At 59.0% G+C, this 14,979-nt stretch overlaps 3 protein-coding genes and 1 long non-coding RNA gene across 7 annotated transcripts; 2 read left to right on the plus strand and 2 right to left on the minus strand.

Annotated features, from left to right (window-relative positions):
* The first annotated feature begins 9 nt into the window (after positions 1-9).
* Positions 10-3,081, plus strand: LOC111937492 (uncharacterized). Its single transcript, XR_002868650.2, has 2 exons — positions 10-803; positions 920-3,081. It is a non-coding gene; the product is annotated as an uncharacterized LOC111937492 (long non-coding RNA).
* On the minus strand, positions 1,995-9,642 carry ARHGDIA (Rho GDP dissociation inhibitor alpha). Of its 4 annotated transcripts, XM_086856890.1 has the most exons (7): positions 7,615-7,776; positions 6,387-6,438; positions 5,382-5,591; positions 4,950-5,033; positions 4,387-4,463; positions 4,151-4,214; positions 1,995-3,681 (listed from the first exon to the last, which is right to left on the minus strand). In XM_086856890.1, exons 1-7 carry the CDS (start codon positions 7,747-7,749, stop codon positions 3,482-3,484), a joined length of 822 nt encoding a protein of 273 aa, XP_086713016.1. In that variant the 5' UTR covers positions 7,750-7,776; the 3' UTR covers positions 1,995-3,481. The 4 variants fall into 4 exon arrangements, with proteins under 4 accessions (XP_086713016.1, XP_086713018.1, XP_086713017.1 ...); XM_086856892.1 differs by lacking the exons at positions 6,387-6,438; positions 7,615-7,776 and adding an exon at positions 9,471-9,642; XM_086856891.1 differs by lacking the exons at positions 6,387-6,438; positions 7,615-7,776 and adding an exon at positions 8,001-8,189.
* Positions 9,643-9,870: 228 nt separating this feature from the next.
* ALYREF (Aly/REF export factor) lies at positions 9,871-14,027 on the minus strand. The gene is made up of 6 exons (XM_086856894.1): positions 13,778-14,027; positions 13,486-13,617; positions 11,473-11,620; positions 11,256-11,319; positions 10,958-11,135; positions 9,871-10,147 (listed from the first exon to the last, which is right to left on the minus strand). The coding sequence occupies exons 1-6, from the start codon at positions 14,003-14,005 to the stop codon at positions 10,133-10,135; spliced, it is 765 nt and encodes a 254-aa protein (XP_086713020.1). The 5' UTR covers positions 14,006-14,027; the 3' UTR covers positions 9,871-10,132.
* A 51-nt stretch (positions 14,028-14,078) lies between these two features.
* ANAPC11 (anaphase promoting complex subunit 11) lies at positions 14,079-14,552 on the plus strand. Its single transcript, XM_086856895.1, has 2 exons — positions 14,079-14,263; positions 14,335-14,552. The coding sequence occupies exons 1-2, from the start codon at positions 14,155-14,157 to the stop codon at positions 14,478-14,480; spliced, it is 255 nt and encodes an 84-aa protein (XP_086713021.1). The 5' UTR covers positions 14,079-14,154; the 3' UTR covers positions 14,481-14,552.
* The last annotated feature ends 427 nt before the right edge of the window (positions 14,553-14,979 follow it).

Here is a 14,979-nt window from a genome sequence, read left to right on the forward strand (position 1 = left end):
GTTTGCTGCTAGTCGGCCCCGTCCGTTCCCCGTCCCCTCGTAAACGGCCTCCCTTCAGGCCCCGCCCGGCGCTCGGGGCCGCTCCGGCAGTGCTACCCCCCGACCCTGTCTGTGACCCGCGCAGGGCTCCGACCGGGCCGGGCACGGGTCCGGCTGCAGCTTGGGATGGTCCCGTTTCGCTTTGCTGCAAGCTCGCCAGTCACGGAGATGGGCCGGGCGAGGTCAGGCGGGGCTGGCGGCCCCGCGGGGCCTCTCAGCACACACGCCCTCAGTAGAAGGCACCAGCGCGGGGGCTCTTCGTGCCCCCCAGGCCGCGCAGGGCCCGCTGAGGCTCTAGAGCACGCGGAGCTTGTGGAGGAGAAACCTGGCGGACAGGAGTCTACTGACCGTGGCGGGGGAAAATCCCCTCGCTCGGGTCTGCCTGCGCTGCCCTGGTACTGCCGAGGCTCCCGACTGCTGCTGGTGTGCGCTGCCCGTGCTAGGGTAGCGGTACAGGGTACACGGCACAGGGCAGCTCCTGCGCACTGTGTGTCACCCGACTGTGCTGCAGCGGGGCAAACTCCGGGCTCCGGCCGCGCCCCGGGCACTGCCAGCTCGGGGCTGCTGCAAAGCCGCCGCTCTTTGCTCTAGGCAAGGGGCCGCGCCCGGTGCCCTGGGCCAGTGGCGCAGGGAGCGAGGCGCTCACCGGTTCCCCGAAGACAATCCGACTGCCCCGAGCGGCTGTTGACTGTTCCGGAGCTGCGGCCCGTACTGAACCAGACGTTTTTGTCAGGCCCGGGGCGAGTCCAGCGAAGTTTTGGAAGGTAAAGCTGAGCACACGGTGAGGGCATGGCGGCCACCCAGGGTCGGGCAGGCATAGACACGTTGGTCTGGTAGGGAGGGAATCAGCTGCTGCCTTAGCCCAGCTGTCACCCCGCAGGAGGAAGATGTGCCAGACAACAGAGGCAGAGAATCCCCAGAGTTGGAGTATAACACAGCTGTCCTGCCCGTCCAGGCCTCCGACCATGGTAAAACGGTCTAACAGAAGCCTCCACACCCTGGGTGTGGAAACTCTTGCCTAAGTGTCGGGGTTGCATCAGCTGGGTACCGCAGAGCGGCTGTTGGGAACCAGCACAGGGGGTTTTTTTCACGCCATCAGGCACATCTGGGATGCATCTAACTGACACAACTGAGAGTAAGGCGTGTTCCCTGCTCCCATCCCCACGCTGTCCTCCATGGTCCCACACTGTGCAGAGGGCTGGGAGGTCACAGCTGGGCACTGCTCTCCATAGCAAGCAGCATAAGTGGCATGTGCCGGCTGGAGTGGGCACTGGCCACATGCCAGCTCCTGCCTAGCCCAGACTCTTGCCTTCAGCCCTTGTTCTTTCCAAGTTTCATCATCCCCTTTAGCAGTTTACCAAGGCCCAAGGAAGGGACCTGTGCTGTAAGCTCCAAATACAAGAGGGAGCCTATAGAGTTCTCAGTTGCCTTCGTGAGCCTTTGACCAGGAAGAGAGCTGAGCCCCCTCCTGCAGGTTCTCCCACACCATGGATTCTGTAAAGAGCTTTTCATGGCTACGCTTTCCTTACCCTTAACACAAACATGCCACATGCTCTGTAAACATCCGCAGGCTCTTATCATCTGCCTCTCCTGGATTGTGTTCTGTGATCGCCTCCCTCATTCCTGTGACTGCACAGGAATTTCCCTTTGTGTGTGCAGCTGGAGCATTTGCACTGTGGGTTCAGAGCCTGCCTGTTCCTCTGCTGGCAAGAGACCCCCACTTGGAAATCCCTGTTTCCACTGCCCCACACACTCCAACCCCTCACACTGTGGGCAAACAGCAAGGGACAGATCCTGCACACCTACTGCCACGGGCCTTCTCCTCTGGGAAGGGCTGTCCCAGATCCCATTTCACATTCTAGCAAGCCCAGAGATCCTGGTCTTCTCCCACCCTAAGTGTTTGCAGAAATCCCATTCAGCTACTTCATGCTGACAATGCAGCATGGACATTACACTGTCAGTTCAAAGATTTTATTTAACTGTCATAAAAGGAGAAGCAGACGATGATTCCAAACCTGTTAACCTGGGTCTAGGACTTACAGACAATACACACCAAATCAAATTAACAAAAAACTCTCTAGGGGCAGGGTGAGGGGAGTTAGAGGCAAAGATGTAGCTATGAGAAAGCCACATGTACTTGGTCCCAGTTCTAACCTCAATGTGGTAGATCCAAATCGGAGGGCTGCAGAGGTGGCGCATGCCTGCCCAGCCCCCCCCGGTCTTGCAGGGGGCCCCTGGGGCTTCCTTGCCCCAAGAGGTGCAGCTGTGCAGCCAAGCATGGAGGCTGGCATGCCGCAGGCCTGCAACAGGCACGGGGGGGGGGGGGGGGGCCAAGTGTCAAGGCAGTAACTACTGACAGGCCAGGCACAGATTCTGAAGGCAGAACAGATACATAAGGCATTAACCGCTTCGGAACACTTGTCCATCGCAAGCTCTTTGTTGATCGCATGAGGAGCAGCTGCAGAGACAGACTTGTCCATCCTCAGCCCAAAACAGCCAGGACGGCAGGTGCTGTCCTGGAATTTCAGTGCTTTGCAGCTACCTGGGCTGCAATGAGAAGTGCGAGGTGATGGCAACATTGGTGACCCCTGCACTGCCCTGCCCTTCAGCCCCCTCTGTGCCACAGAGGCACCCAGAGAGCTCGGGGCTCTGCGCAGGCAAGGCTGGGGTCCAGCCAGGCCAGTGCTTGGGACACCAGGAAGGGCAGCCAGGCATCACCCAGATGTCACACCCTCTCCCCTCTGGAGATGTCCTGTCTCAGGTGAGGAACGGACCAGCAGTGAAGTGGGAAATTGTGAATCTTTCCTAATAACACATGAGGGGCATGACCAAGCTGAGCCCATGCCAACAGATGGGGAGGGCAGGTGGCGTTTAAAAAGTGTAACCGGGCAGGACCCCCTCCCTAGAGGATACATGTTACACATTTAAGGCATCATGGTTACAGGGAACATCCACAAATGAAGCTGCCCAGGACACTGACGGGGTGGAAAGGGCAGGCAGACAACAGTTGAGCCAATAAACTGATTTGACAGCTGCCTGGCACCAAAATTCTTCAGCTACTTGGAGGCAGTAGCTACCCTGAGCTGTGCGCAGGAAAGCCAAGCACAGGATCCTAACAGGGGTTCCTCCCCTTTGGCACCTCCTAGATAAAGGAAGATGGGGAGCAAGGAAGGGCCTGGCAAGGGAGTGGGCACTTCCCTCAGTGCTGGGGCAGCACAGCCCCAGGACGGGCAGCTGGAGACCAGATGCAGACAGCATGGTTTGGTCAATGCACTCAGCAATTCTCTGGGGAAGGGGCACATAAAAAACTGAGCTCTCTGGTCAAATGATAATGGGGGTGACAGGTAAGAGGGTTCCAATGTCAGCACTTTGGTACAGGGGGGGAATTCTACGGTAGCCACTGTCTGATTCACGGCTCTCTGGGGTTTGGCCTCAGGAAGGGCTAGTCCTTCCAATCCTTCTTGATAGTCAGGTTCCACTCCCAGGACAGGTGGTCAGTCTTATCATCATCTGTGAACTTGGATTTGATGTTGTAGCTGCCCCGGGCCAGCATGCCCTTTGGGGCCTCTTCCATGGGGGTCAGAAACTCGTACTCCTCTGCTCGGGGGCCATAGCTCCCAACCATGTATTCGGTCTTGTCAACTGAAAGGACAAAAAGAGGTGTGTGGAGGCTGTTCAGGAATCTCCCCTGCATCTGGGGCAAGGCTAAAGCAAACGGAAGGTCTGTTACTGTTACAACAATCTGTAGAGCAGCAGCTCTAACAATAGGAATCTCGCCCAGTTCAGAGCTCCCTCCCCGCCAGGAATGGGCCCCTCCTGTGGGGAGTGACCTTGAAGCGCTAGCAATGCTGTCAGCTGTGACCTCCTTCCTGCCAAGATCAGGGGGGAAATGTGCTCGGGGAGGGGATTGGGTTCACATGCTGTGTAGCCAGGACCACAGGCTGCCCCACCACTGCAGGCCCAGGAGCCTCTGCAGAGCTCCACGGGCCCAGTGGCACTGAGGACTGTCCCCTCCCATGAGGAGCTGCTGGGCAGCCGCTGTCAGAGCAGCAAGATGAGCAGGAGGCCCTCACTCACACACAGCAGCACCAAGTCACAGAGAAGCACTTACTTTTCACGCCTTTCCGGAACGTGTGCTGGATGTACTTCAATCCTGACACAATTTCCCTGTTTACCTACAGAGAGAGGAGCAGGGACTGAGCAGGACTCCATTCACACTGCCCACCCCACCTGCAGGAAGAGCCCATTCCTTCAGCACAGCCCCACTTTCAGGGCACAGGACTCCCCAAGCCAGGACCACAGCAGTCTGGTGTTCCATCCATTCTGTTTCCAGATCGGAATCCTTACCCTAAAGGAGATTTTTATCCGGTATTCCACGCCCTCCTTCAGCACAAATGCTTGCTTCTTGTAGCTTTCCAGATCACCTACAGAGATGGGAGAGGGTTGCTCAGAGCTCCTTTGTGCTGTGCTGTGCTCTGGGGTGAATTTCCGTGGCATGAGGTAGCTGGGGCAGGAGCTGCAGGAGCAGGGAATGACTCTAGATGCGTGGCCCTCTATGCTGCCAGAGCCAGGCAAACAATGCCCTGCAACAGGACACTGTAGCACAACCATGCAATTAATTCCAAACTGTTTCTTTGCAGAGTGTGCCCCAAAGCTGTCACCATTTCAAAGCTGCCATGAATGTCTCTGTGCAGGCTGGAAGAATCTGCCTGCCCCATCTGGCCCCTCACACCTCTACAAAACACCCAGGTATCACAGAATTGCTGCTGGCTCCAGGTACAGAATCCACTGGGGCCCAACCACTGTGCTCTGCCTCCAGCACTTCTGACATAAGAAGGTTCACCCACCTTGCCAGCAGTGCTCCTGCTGACTCTGCCCAGGAGCAGGGCTGGAATTCCCTCCCAACTCACCTGTCAGGTCCAGTTCCAGGGGGCCTGGAGCAGTAGTGCAGACCAAGGTCAGTTTGGTCACCACCACATTTGGAGCATTGGGATCTAGAGACAAGAGAAAAAGGTGTTGAACACTCATCCCCAACACTGGTCAACACATCTGCTTTTCCTTCCAGGGAACTTCTTGAAAGAGCATGAAAACCAGCAAAAGCAGCCTCTCTAAGGGTCAGGGCTTCAATTGCACAGCCCACAGTCCTCTACAAAGGCAGAGTGCCAGCCCCACCCTTCAGTCCCTGAGCCCTACACTGCAGGCCAGCCATGGGCATGGAGGAGCAGAGACACAGCTTTGTGCTCTGGGCTGTGCTCCTGCCCAACACAGAGCTGGGAGAACAGCTCCCAGGTGAGAGCAGAGGCAAGGCCAGAAGGGAGGGACCAACACATCCCAGGGCTCACCTGCACTCACGGTGACGGCGCCCAGCAGTGCCTCTTTGTACTTGCGCAGGCTCTCATCATCCTTGTCCAGCTCCTGGATCTCCTGGATGCTCTTCTGGGCAGGTGGCTTATAGTTGACAGAGTGTTCATCCTCCTCATTCTCGGCTGCAATCTGGGCCAGCTGCTCTGCCGTTGGCTCCTGCTCCGCCATCCTCACACACGTGACCTGCACTGAAGTAGAGAGGAGAGGTGTGACTGCCCTGACCAACCACACCAGCAGCAGGGTTCCCCAGAACTGCTCCCACTCTCACTGGGGCCCTTCATGCTACCTAACCCCTGGGAGACAAACCCTGCCAAGGGCCTCCTGCAGAGCCCCCCAGAGGCCAGGTCTCATCTTCAGCCCGCAGAGGCCCAGGCAAGAAAAAAAATTCAACCTCAGTGCTTTGTTTCTAATGTAAAGACCCAAAGCCATAGGGAAGACACAAGATCAACCAGGTGAGGCTTCCAACTGGAATAAAGTAGAGCCCAGAGTAAACCCAGTTCTGCTCTCCACAACAGGATTCCAGCTAAGAATAGGCCTCTGTCTCACCACTGGCATGAATGCCAGGAGCCTCTGCTGGGATCTGGTGCTCACGTTTTGTAACTCAGGTCAGTGCTCTGTGTCAGGTGCCTTGGCAGAGTGGGATGAGACACCTGGCTCAGCCCTTTGCAAGGATCTGTGGCACACACAACCAGGGGAACGGGCAAGATGTGGAGACTGGCTCAGCTGCTCAGGACTCTGCCCAGGAAATGCCCAGCTGCACCAAGGGCTGGGCAAAGGTGATGCCAACACTCCATTAAAATCCTCAGTAAAAGCCAATGACACATTGAGAAATTCTCAGTGTTCCACAGGACACGTTGTCTGAAGGGTTATCCTATGGCAAATATCAACTTGGACTCTAAAGACTCAGAATACTTCAGCACAGCTTTAGAAAGGCACTGAGGCTATACCACAGGCATCTGTGCCAGGAGCTTTTCCTGCTGTACCTGCACAGCAAACAGCTGGCCCTTCCACACGGCATCCTCCAACGTCTTCGCGCTGAATGATGTGGAAATTTTTCTTCAGAAGGACATTTAGTCGCATGTTACAGATGAACAACTGATGAGATTTCATGCCAGTGTCTCCATATCAAACCCAGCTTCTCCCAAACAGCTGCCAGGCTTGAGGACCCCCAGAAGCGCCGAGCAAACAAACACTCACTCACACAACCTGCACTGCTCCATCTCCTCGCTGCATCCTGCCAAATCCCCTCCTCACATCCTTTGGCTCGCCTCTGGGCTAGATTATACCTCCCATGGCCCGCAGTTCATTCTAACTCTCACACCTTGCTCTGAGGATATCTGCAGCTTCCAGGAGTGGAAGTGACAAAATTTCAGCTTTATAGAACCGAAGTCCCAAACTTGTGGTGACTCCCAAATTCTGTGACTGGGCCTTCTGTGACAACACACTAATCACACACATGGCAGAGGATCCACTAGCATCCACATACCTATCTCCAGCAGTGGTGGGTACACTTTTGTGCATGAGCATCCACAGGCACCCTCAACCTTCCAATTTTCAGACCAAGCAGAGACAAAATCTCTCAGAAACAGCCAGATCAGTGACAGCAGGAGCCATGAGGCAACCTCTGCTCCAGCACCTTTAACTCTTGGAGACAGTGCTCTGTGAACAAGAGCTCCAGTGCCAGCATAGCTCACATGGATGGGAGACAGCTGCACTGACTGGAAACAGCCTTGGCATTCACAGCCCTGACTGCCAGCAGCTGCTCACGTCCAAGATCCAGAATCCTCTCCTAAGCAATTTGGAAATGCACTAGTTTGGTGTCAGCATAGAGCTTCTGCTCCAGTGTAACACACGTGGTGACAGTTTCCTCCCACACATCACTAGCCCCATCTCTCCACCAGACCCATGAGGAACCCCTGAAACTAGTATTTAGCACACAGGGCACAGAAGAAAGCCCAAACCAACCAAAAACCCAAATCCCCAGCTCTTTGGTCACGTTCCTGTGTTCCACACTGACTTCTGTGATCCAGAGCTGAAGAATCATGCATACCACCACACAGATTAATCACAACCCACCCCAACCCCGATTTCTAAGGTGACAGGAGCCCATCAGGACTGAAAACACCCCTGGAGACTAGAACCAGCGTGATTCCAGTCAGTACTGCAGGCTTGGCTCTGGGGAAACAGCCCTCACCTTTCCTATCAGCTTACCCGCAGATCCTGGGGATCCCACTGCTCCGTGGAACAGCACAGCCCCCCGGGAACTGCCACGGCTGCAGGAAGGGACCCCAGCCTCTGCTGGAAACAGAGTATAGGAGGGCTCCTGGATCTTCCGAAACAGACCATGGCTTCCTGCAGATCCTCAGGATCACAGCAGCCTGTAGAAGGCAGCAGGAGGCTGAATCCCCATCTGGGAATTCACTCTGCCTTCACTCCTCCCTCAAACCAGCAGTTTCTTCCGGATTCTCTGCATGTTTTGTGCGGGACAGAGCAGCTGCAGCAGCTAACGCAGAGCCCCACCTCCTGCCAGGCAGAATCACCAGCGGGAATATCCCTGCTTGTGTCCAAGCGGATAGTGGGAACCATTGACTTCATACCCCAGAATCTCAATCCCATGGCAGCAGCAAACCCAGCATTAGTCAGTATCTTCAGATGAGCTAATCAGCTTCCGACATCCATCAGGCCTCAGTGGCAGCCGTGGACGCAGCAGTGCCAGCTCCAGCAGTCCCCACCCTTCCTTCTTCCCGCACACAGGGAAAGTCTGCACAGCCACCCGGGGAACTTGGCTGGAATGTGACCAGAGCAATAAGTGTTTCTACAGGGCCCTGTCCCAGTCTGCTCTGCCAGGACGAGGAGCCAGACAGCCCGACCCGGCCTGGTCGTGTTCCGTGTTCCACACGGACAGCTCAGATGTTCCCAGGGCAGCACAGGGGACAGGGGGGACACCGGTAGCACAGAAGGGACAGGAGCCTAGCTGACACTTCCTGAGGCCGGGTGCTGGCAGGGCACATCCAGGTACCACCGCTGCACCAGTCACTTTGTAAGAGCATCTGAGGGAATTCTCACCCCACCTGATCCCCTCGGCTGTCCCACAGCCCCAGGCAGGAAGGACACGGGGAACAGGAGGACACACTACTGCCCAGTGAGGACTCAGCTGTCTGAGGATGGAAGATTTTTTTTGTTTGTTTTTGTTCATTAATATCCCTGACCTGTCGTTCACCTGCACGGGGGAACTGTGCAGAGCCAGGCACAACTCTAGAAGCATAAAGGCTGCTAGCAGTGCTGCACCAGGGATGAAAACCAGCACCATGGGTACCTGGAGCCAGGCCTGTGACCCACCTGTGTGTGTCAGCAGCCGAACCCACACCAGTGAAACAGTCCCCACTCTGCAGTCATGGAATAAGATCTTCCACACTGGAAAAATGCTCGGACAAGCGGAGCAAGAAACGCGGCCGGGGACTTTTCTAACCACAAACAAACGACGGTAACGGGTCTCGGGAATTCGCCGCTGCTCCCGGTGGAGTCATGCTGGCAGAGGAGCGCAGGAACCTCGGCTCCTGTGCAAACCCCCGGCCGGGGCTCGAAGCGCACCCGGCCCGCGGGGTGGAAGGGCCCTGCCTTGACACGGAGCAGCCCGACTCCGGTACAGTGTCCCCCAGTTCCTCATTCCGTAGCGAGCGGCCATTTATGGACAACCCGTACGCGCCAGAGGCACCGCCGATCCCGGGACGTGAGGGGCCCGGTGATCCCCTCCACCGCCCCTCAACCCGAGCACCGGGCCAAGCCCACCGGGAGGTGCCCCAGCCCCCCAGGGGAACGGGGGCCGCCCGCGCTCCGCGCTCCGCCCTCGCCCCACGCACTCCGCTCCGGGACGGCCCCACCGGGGGCAGCGGCTCCGCCAGCCTTCGGAAGGTCGCGCAAGGGCACCCGGGACCCCGCGCCCGCCCCTGGGCCGCGCCCGGCCCTTCCCGCGGCCCGGAGCCATCGCGACGCCCCCGGCCCAGCCCTTTCCGCCGCGCCGCACCCCCCGCCCGCCGCGCCCGCCGCTCCCGCCGCTCCCGCCGTACCGGGCTCGCTCGCTCGCGCTGCGCTGCCAACGCCGCGGATCCGCCCAGGCCCCGCGCGCCCCCGCACTTCCGGGACACGCCCGGCACTTCCCGTTACTCGCGGCCGCGCCGCCGCCGCGCTTCCGGCCGCGGACCGCGCGCGGATTGGCCTGGGGGACGCGCACGGGCGGGGCGGAACGGAGCGGATGGGCGGGACCGAGGCGGAGCGGGGCAGGACCGGCAGGGCGGGGCAGAGAAGGACCGGGACCGGGAGAACGGTCCAAGAACGTACCAGCGGGGCAGGACGGGACCGGGACCGACAGGGAGGGACAAGTACACGGCAGAGTAGCAGAGAGCATCACGGTATGTGTGGGGGTGGGACAGGACGCGGGGTCCAGCACAGCAAGGCACCAGCCACAGCTCTAGACATGGTTCTATTTTATTACGGCAAAGGTGAAAAAGCCACCTTGGCCCAACAGGCAACCAGAAAAATTTATCCCAAAAATAACTCGGTACAAAACAGGTCTGCTGAGAATTAAAAAAAACCTTTACAGGAGTTAAAACCTATCCCAGAACGTAAAAGTAAAACAAATCCCATCCTCGGTAGTAGTAGCCACAGCTGCAGCCCCTGCCGGGAGTGTGGAGCAAGACTGGAGTCCTTCCCTGTGTCCACTGCTGCCGCTTTAGCTGGTGTCCATCTGGAAGAGAAGGGAGGAAGTGTCACCATGTGCCTCACAGCAGCCCTGGCACCTTGCAGCACCCCCCTGCACCCAAACCCACCCACTTCATTGCAGGCAGCCTGGCCCTGATGAGCTCCCAAGCACTGGGGGACAGGGACAGGCAGGTCCAAGCCACAGCACACTGTGCTGAGCAGGACAGCAGACCACACCCCTACACTGCCCCAAGGCTTCTTCTAGAATCCTGCTCATCCCATTTCTTCCACACTCTTGCCCTGATGTATCCCAGTCCTGAACCACCAACTCCGCTGTCATGGTGTCCTTGTGGCCTCAGTTTTGTTGGGATCCCGACCCAGCTACAGCACAGGCCGAGCAAGTTCCACGTACAGCTGCAACCTGCCCATGGCTCCCCAGGATGGGGCTCATTTCTGCCACCAACATTACACCCTTCCCCCAGCAGCACACCACACAGTTCTTCCACAAGACTTCCCTTTCTGTTTTCTCATTTCTGCAGCCTTCCCTTTCTGTTTTCTCATTCCTGCAACCTATCAGCTCTGTGAGTTTTGTTCTGCAGCTGCTGCTCGCAGTGTCTGTTCCAGCCTCAGAGCCTGGCAAGAGTGGAGGCTGCTCCTCAGCCATTAAGAACAGGTGACAAAGTGTCTGGAAAGCAAAGCTGGGGCCCAAGCCAGGGCACTGCTCAGCTTCAGAGAGAGACTGCTTCAGTCCAAGGACCTGGAAAATGCTTTCCCTCTCCTGCCAGTTCCAGACTGCCAGTGCTTTCCAGGATGAGATGCTGTGGGGAGCCCATGACCATGCCCAAGCAGCACTTACCCTGGCATTGTAAGCATCCAGCTGTGCATCTAGTTCTTCTGCAGAGAGCTGCTGTTTGGAAGTTCTTCCAGCTCCTCTGCCTCTCCCTCTGTTCCCACCACGAGTCCCTCGCCTGTTGCCTCCACCTCCAAATCCCCCCGAGACCCCGCGGTTTCTGGTCATGCCACCTCTGTTTACACTGTAAGTTTTAAAAGCAACTGTTTTAGTACCTTCAGTGAACCCAAACAGGACCCACATTCCCCACCAGGGAGGGGTCCTACACCTTCCCACCCCACTGCTCAGGTCGGGGTTCCCCCACCTCTGTGCTGGTCTCCGCTGCGTGTCGATCTGTGACGTCACCAGCTGGATGTTCATGGGGCGCCCTGAGGGAAGGGAGAGCAGCCTGAGTCCGCGGGACCCCCGGCGGGAGGCAGCGACACGGGCGTGCAAGAGGGACATGGGGAGGGACACGGATGTGCAGGGTGCTCCACTCCAGCTATGGAAACAGGCTGTGGAGATGGGCCACGCAGACTCACCATCCAAGGGGACTCCGTTGTACTGCTTCATCGCCTTCAGCGCATCAGCCTTTCTCTCGAAATGCACGTCTGCCGTTCCTAGACTGCGACCAGATCTGTCATAGTGCACAGCTGCCTTCTTCAAGGTCCCAAACTCCGCAAAGAGCTCCTGAGAATGAGAGGGAAAGGAGCATGCCCATCCATCGATGCTGCAAACACTGCAGCGCCCCACTCAGACACACTTGGCAGCATCAGTGCTTGTCCAACCACCACGGACAACCTGGAAAAAGACCCAATGGCAGAGGGGAGCACAACCCATCAGGAAGATTTCAGGGAGTTGTCACAAGTGGCAAAACCAAGCAGGACTCTGCATTCATGTCCTGCAGGAGGCACACTTACAGACACCAAAGCAGATTAAAGGGATGCTGAGCTGGTTTTTTTCCCCAGAACTGGGGGTCTTTTGTTGAAAATGAGTCAAAGCGACAACTATTGGAAATACTCCAGACCCCATACACCTTTCCCACAGAAGATAATGACCATGTGAGTGCAAGGATCCACAAGATGACACTTTTACTGTGCTGGACTTGTGCCCATTAGGAACATAGTAGGCAAAAATGGAGACCAAGTCCTCTGCTGAGGTCTGTCCTTTGCTACCACAAAGGCTGGAAATAAAGAGGCAGCAACAGAGCCACCGATTTTGTTTCTCAGGCACTACATTTGGGAAGCCAACAAGGCTACTGCACTGCCTGAGTGAACCTGTTCCTGAGTCACAACAGGGCTCTCAGCAGGGCTGTTGGAGGAGAACTGCAAAGAGCCCCTGGCAGATGCTTTCCAGACAGAATGTGGCATGCAAGGCTGTGCCAGCTCTGCCCAGAGCCCAGGGTCAGCTGCTCCTGCCTCAGAGGACACAAAGAGCAACACTGCATAGCTCCTTCGTGCCCAGAGCGCCTTCGGCCTCTCGCACCATACGAAGAGGCATTTGCCCAGGAACAAAACCAGCCCCACATCTGAGGCAACACTAAATTATGGGGCTGGGGGCCAAAGCCATTGAGTCAGCCCTGCTGCTAAACAAACCCCATTGGGAGCTTGTGCAGCAGCAGGAAGGTGAGTGCTGACTACACACAAGGCACAGGGGCCGAGTTTTACAGCAGCCTCACTGCAACAAACAGGAACTTATTTAAACCCAGTCTGAACTTACATGAGGAAAAGAGGTGATGTGCAGCACACTACCCAGTGAGTAGGTGACCTGACAGATCTCTTTTCCAGTTCCCCAGGCGCAGCCAGATTGGTGCGTGGAGAGGCTGAGACAAACAAACTGATGAGGAAAGTCTGACAGCAGTGGTTTGGTTTTCTCTGGTGAGGACATGAGAGCCAGAGGCCAGGGTGATGGCAGCACTCTGTGGTGCAGGAACCCCCGCCAGGGACACAGGTGGCACTGAATTTCTGCACAGCTCACAGCCCACTCATGGCCCTATGACCCCTCAGTCTCCAGCCCCGAGGCAGATGCACCGAGCAGCTGACTGCAGGCACTGAGGGGTCAGCCCAAACGGGGCAGAGCCATGACAGGTGGAGGACAGGATACCGAGGCAGCAGTACAGGGGAGCTGCTCCCATGACAAATAACTACCTGGTTACACTGATGGGTGCATCCTTGGGAACCCCCTGACACCCAACAGAATGATTTGACAAAGCACCAAAGCCCACGGCACCGTTAGGGATAGCTACAGCTGTGCAGAGCAGGAGCTCAGAGTTCACAGTGAATTCTCCAATCACAATCACAACGTGATCCAGCAGAATCACAGCATCGATACCTTTCCCCGTGCAACACAGGAGTCACTTACAAATCACGTGTAAACCGAATTTTCCAGCCCCCTCGAGACCATCACGATCGCGGCAAAGCAGGCACAAGTAGTACAAACCCCATCACTAGGGATTCGCCCGGGAGTGCTCGGCCCCGAGCGCAAGCCGGAGTAGGGCCGGCGGAGTTCCCGCGGGGACCCGACCTGGGCGCAGTGACCGAGGCCCCGAGCCCCACCTGGATGTCCGCATCCGAAACGCCGAAGTCCAGGTTGGAGACGAGCAGCTTCCCGCCGGTCTCCACGCCGGCCCCGGCCCCGAAGCCGCTGTCGAAGAGGTCGTGCTGCCACTTCTCGGGGAGTTGCTTCGGCTGCAATGAGACCGGGACCTCGCTGACCGGCGCCAGGGCCTTGCAGCCCGCGGCCGCGCCGGGAGTGGACAAAGGGCCGCCCGCGCCCCCGCCCCGCGCGGACCCTCCACCCCAGCCCGCAGCGCCGCCGCGGCCCAAGCTCCGCCTGCCCCGTCCGTACCCGGCTGTAGGGCGCGGGCCGGTTCCTGCCGCCGCCCCGGGCCATCACCGGCCGGTTCCGCACGGGGCCGCCGCCCGCGCGCCCGCCGCCCACGCCGCCCCGGCCGGGCCCGCCACCGCGTGCGGTGCCGCCCCGGCCCCGGCCGCCCCGGCCGCCCCGGCTGGCCCCACGCTGGCTCCGGTTCAGCTTAATGATGTCGTCCAGGGACATGTCCATCTTGTCGGCCATGATGGCGGCACCGCTCCCACCCGCACTTCCGGCCGCGCTGCGCCCGCGCCGGAAGCGGAAGAGGCGGGGCCGAGGCGCGGCGGGCGCGCGGAGCTCTGGGGGGCGGGCAGCGCTTCCGGCGGGAGCGGCACCGGGACCGGGACCGGGACATGCGGGTGCGCGTACGGAGCTGGCACGGAGTGGCGTCCTGGCTGTGGGTGGCGAACGACGAGAACTGCGGCATCTGCCGGATGGCCTTCAACGGCTGCTGCCCCGACTGTGAGTGCGGGACCGGCACCGACACCGGGCACTGCGCACTGGGCGGGGCTGACGGTGTGTCCGTGCCGCAGGTAAGGTTCCCGGCGACGACTGCCCGTTGGTGTGGGGGCAGTGTTCGCACTGCTTCCACATGCACTGCATCCTCAAGTGGCTGAACTCGCAGCAGGTGCAGCAGCACTGCCCCATGTGCCGCCAGGAGTGGAAGTTCCGGGAGTGAGGGCGGCACCGGGCACGGGCCGTGGCCCACCCGCGGCCGCCCCCGGCCCGCTCAATAAACGTGCGGACGCCAGTCGCGTGTCCGTGTCTGTGTCCGGGGTCGGTGCTGGGGTGGGCAGTGTCTCCGCGGGGCTGAGCGAGGCGGGACCCGGTGCTGCGGCCGCGCCGACGCCGCCCCGCCGGGCCCCGGTACCTGCGGGCGGCTCGGCCCCGCCACCGCTCGGGGAACCTCGGGGCTGCTCTCTGACCGGTGCCTCTCGCTAGCCGCTCCCACACCGACGACGCCGCCGAACCCCGTCTGGCTGTGCTGCTGCCCAGCTCGGCCCGCCCGCCCTCGGGGATCCGCGCTGCGGTGAGTACCGGGGCTGGCCCCGCGGTGCTCTGCAGTCAGACCCCGGCAGGCGCGGGACAAGCTGGGGGCTCCCCATCTCCGGTAGCCGGCGCTGCGCCGGCGTGGACTGCCCCAGTGTCTCCCGCAGTGCCGTGCGGATGGGGCCGGG

Source organism: Cyanistes caeruleus, chromosome 19 (assembly GCF_971803275.1).
Source record: "Cyanistes caeruleus chromosome 19, bCyaCae1.hap1.1, whole genome shotgun sequence".
In the NCBI taxonomy this organism is placed as follows: domain Eukaryota; kingdom Metazoa; phylum Chordata; class Aves; order Passeriformes; family Paridae; genus Cyanistes; species Cyanistes caeruleus.

What these genes read in the sequence shown, in the direction of transcription:
- ALYREF (XM_086856894.1), bottom strand. Translation starts at nt 14,005, where the DNA reads ATGGCCGACAAGATGGACATGTCCCTGGACGACATCATTAAGCTGAAC. An exon ending in GGCCCGCGCCCTACAGCCGG is followed by an intron (nt 13,618 to 13,777) that starts GTACGGACGGGG and finishes GTCTCATTGCAG; the next exon opens with CCGAAGCAACTCCCCGAGAA. An exon ending in CAGCGGAGACCAGCACAGAG is followed by an intron (nt 11,136 to 11,255) that starts GTGGGGGAACCC and finishes TAAAACTTACAG; the next exon opens with TGTAAACAGAGGTGGCATGA.
- ARHGDIA (XM_086856890.1), bottom strand. Translation starts at nt 7,749, where the DNA reads ATGGTCTGTTTCGGAAGATCCAGGAGCCCTCCTATACTCTGTTTCCAG. An exon ending in CCTGGAACTGGACCTGACAG is followed by an intron (nt 4,464 to 4,949) that starts GTGAGTTGGGAG and finishes CCATCTCTGTAG; the next exon opens with GTGATCTGGAAAGCTACAAG. An exon ending in GGATAAAAATCTCCTTTAGG is followed by an intron (nt 4,215 to 4,386) that starts GTAAGGATTCCG and finishes CTCTCTCTGTAG; the next exon opens with GTAAACAGGGAAATTGTGTC.
- ANAPC11 (XM_086856895.1), top strand. Translation starts at nt 14,155, where the DNA reads ATGCGGGTGCGCGTACGGAGCTGGCACGGAGTGGCGTCCTGGCTGTGG. An exon ending in CAACGGCTGCTGCCCCGACT is followed by an intron (nt 14,264 to 14,334) that starts GTGAGTGCGGGA and finishes TCCGTGCCGCAG; the next exon opens with GTAAGGTTCCCGGCGACGAC.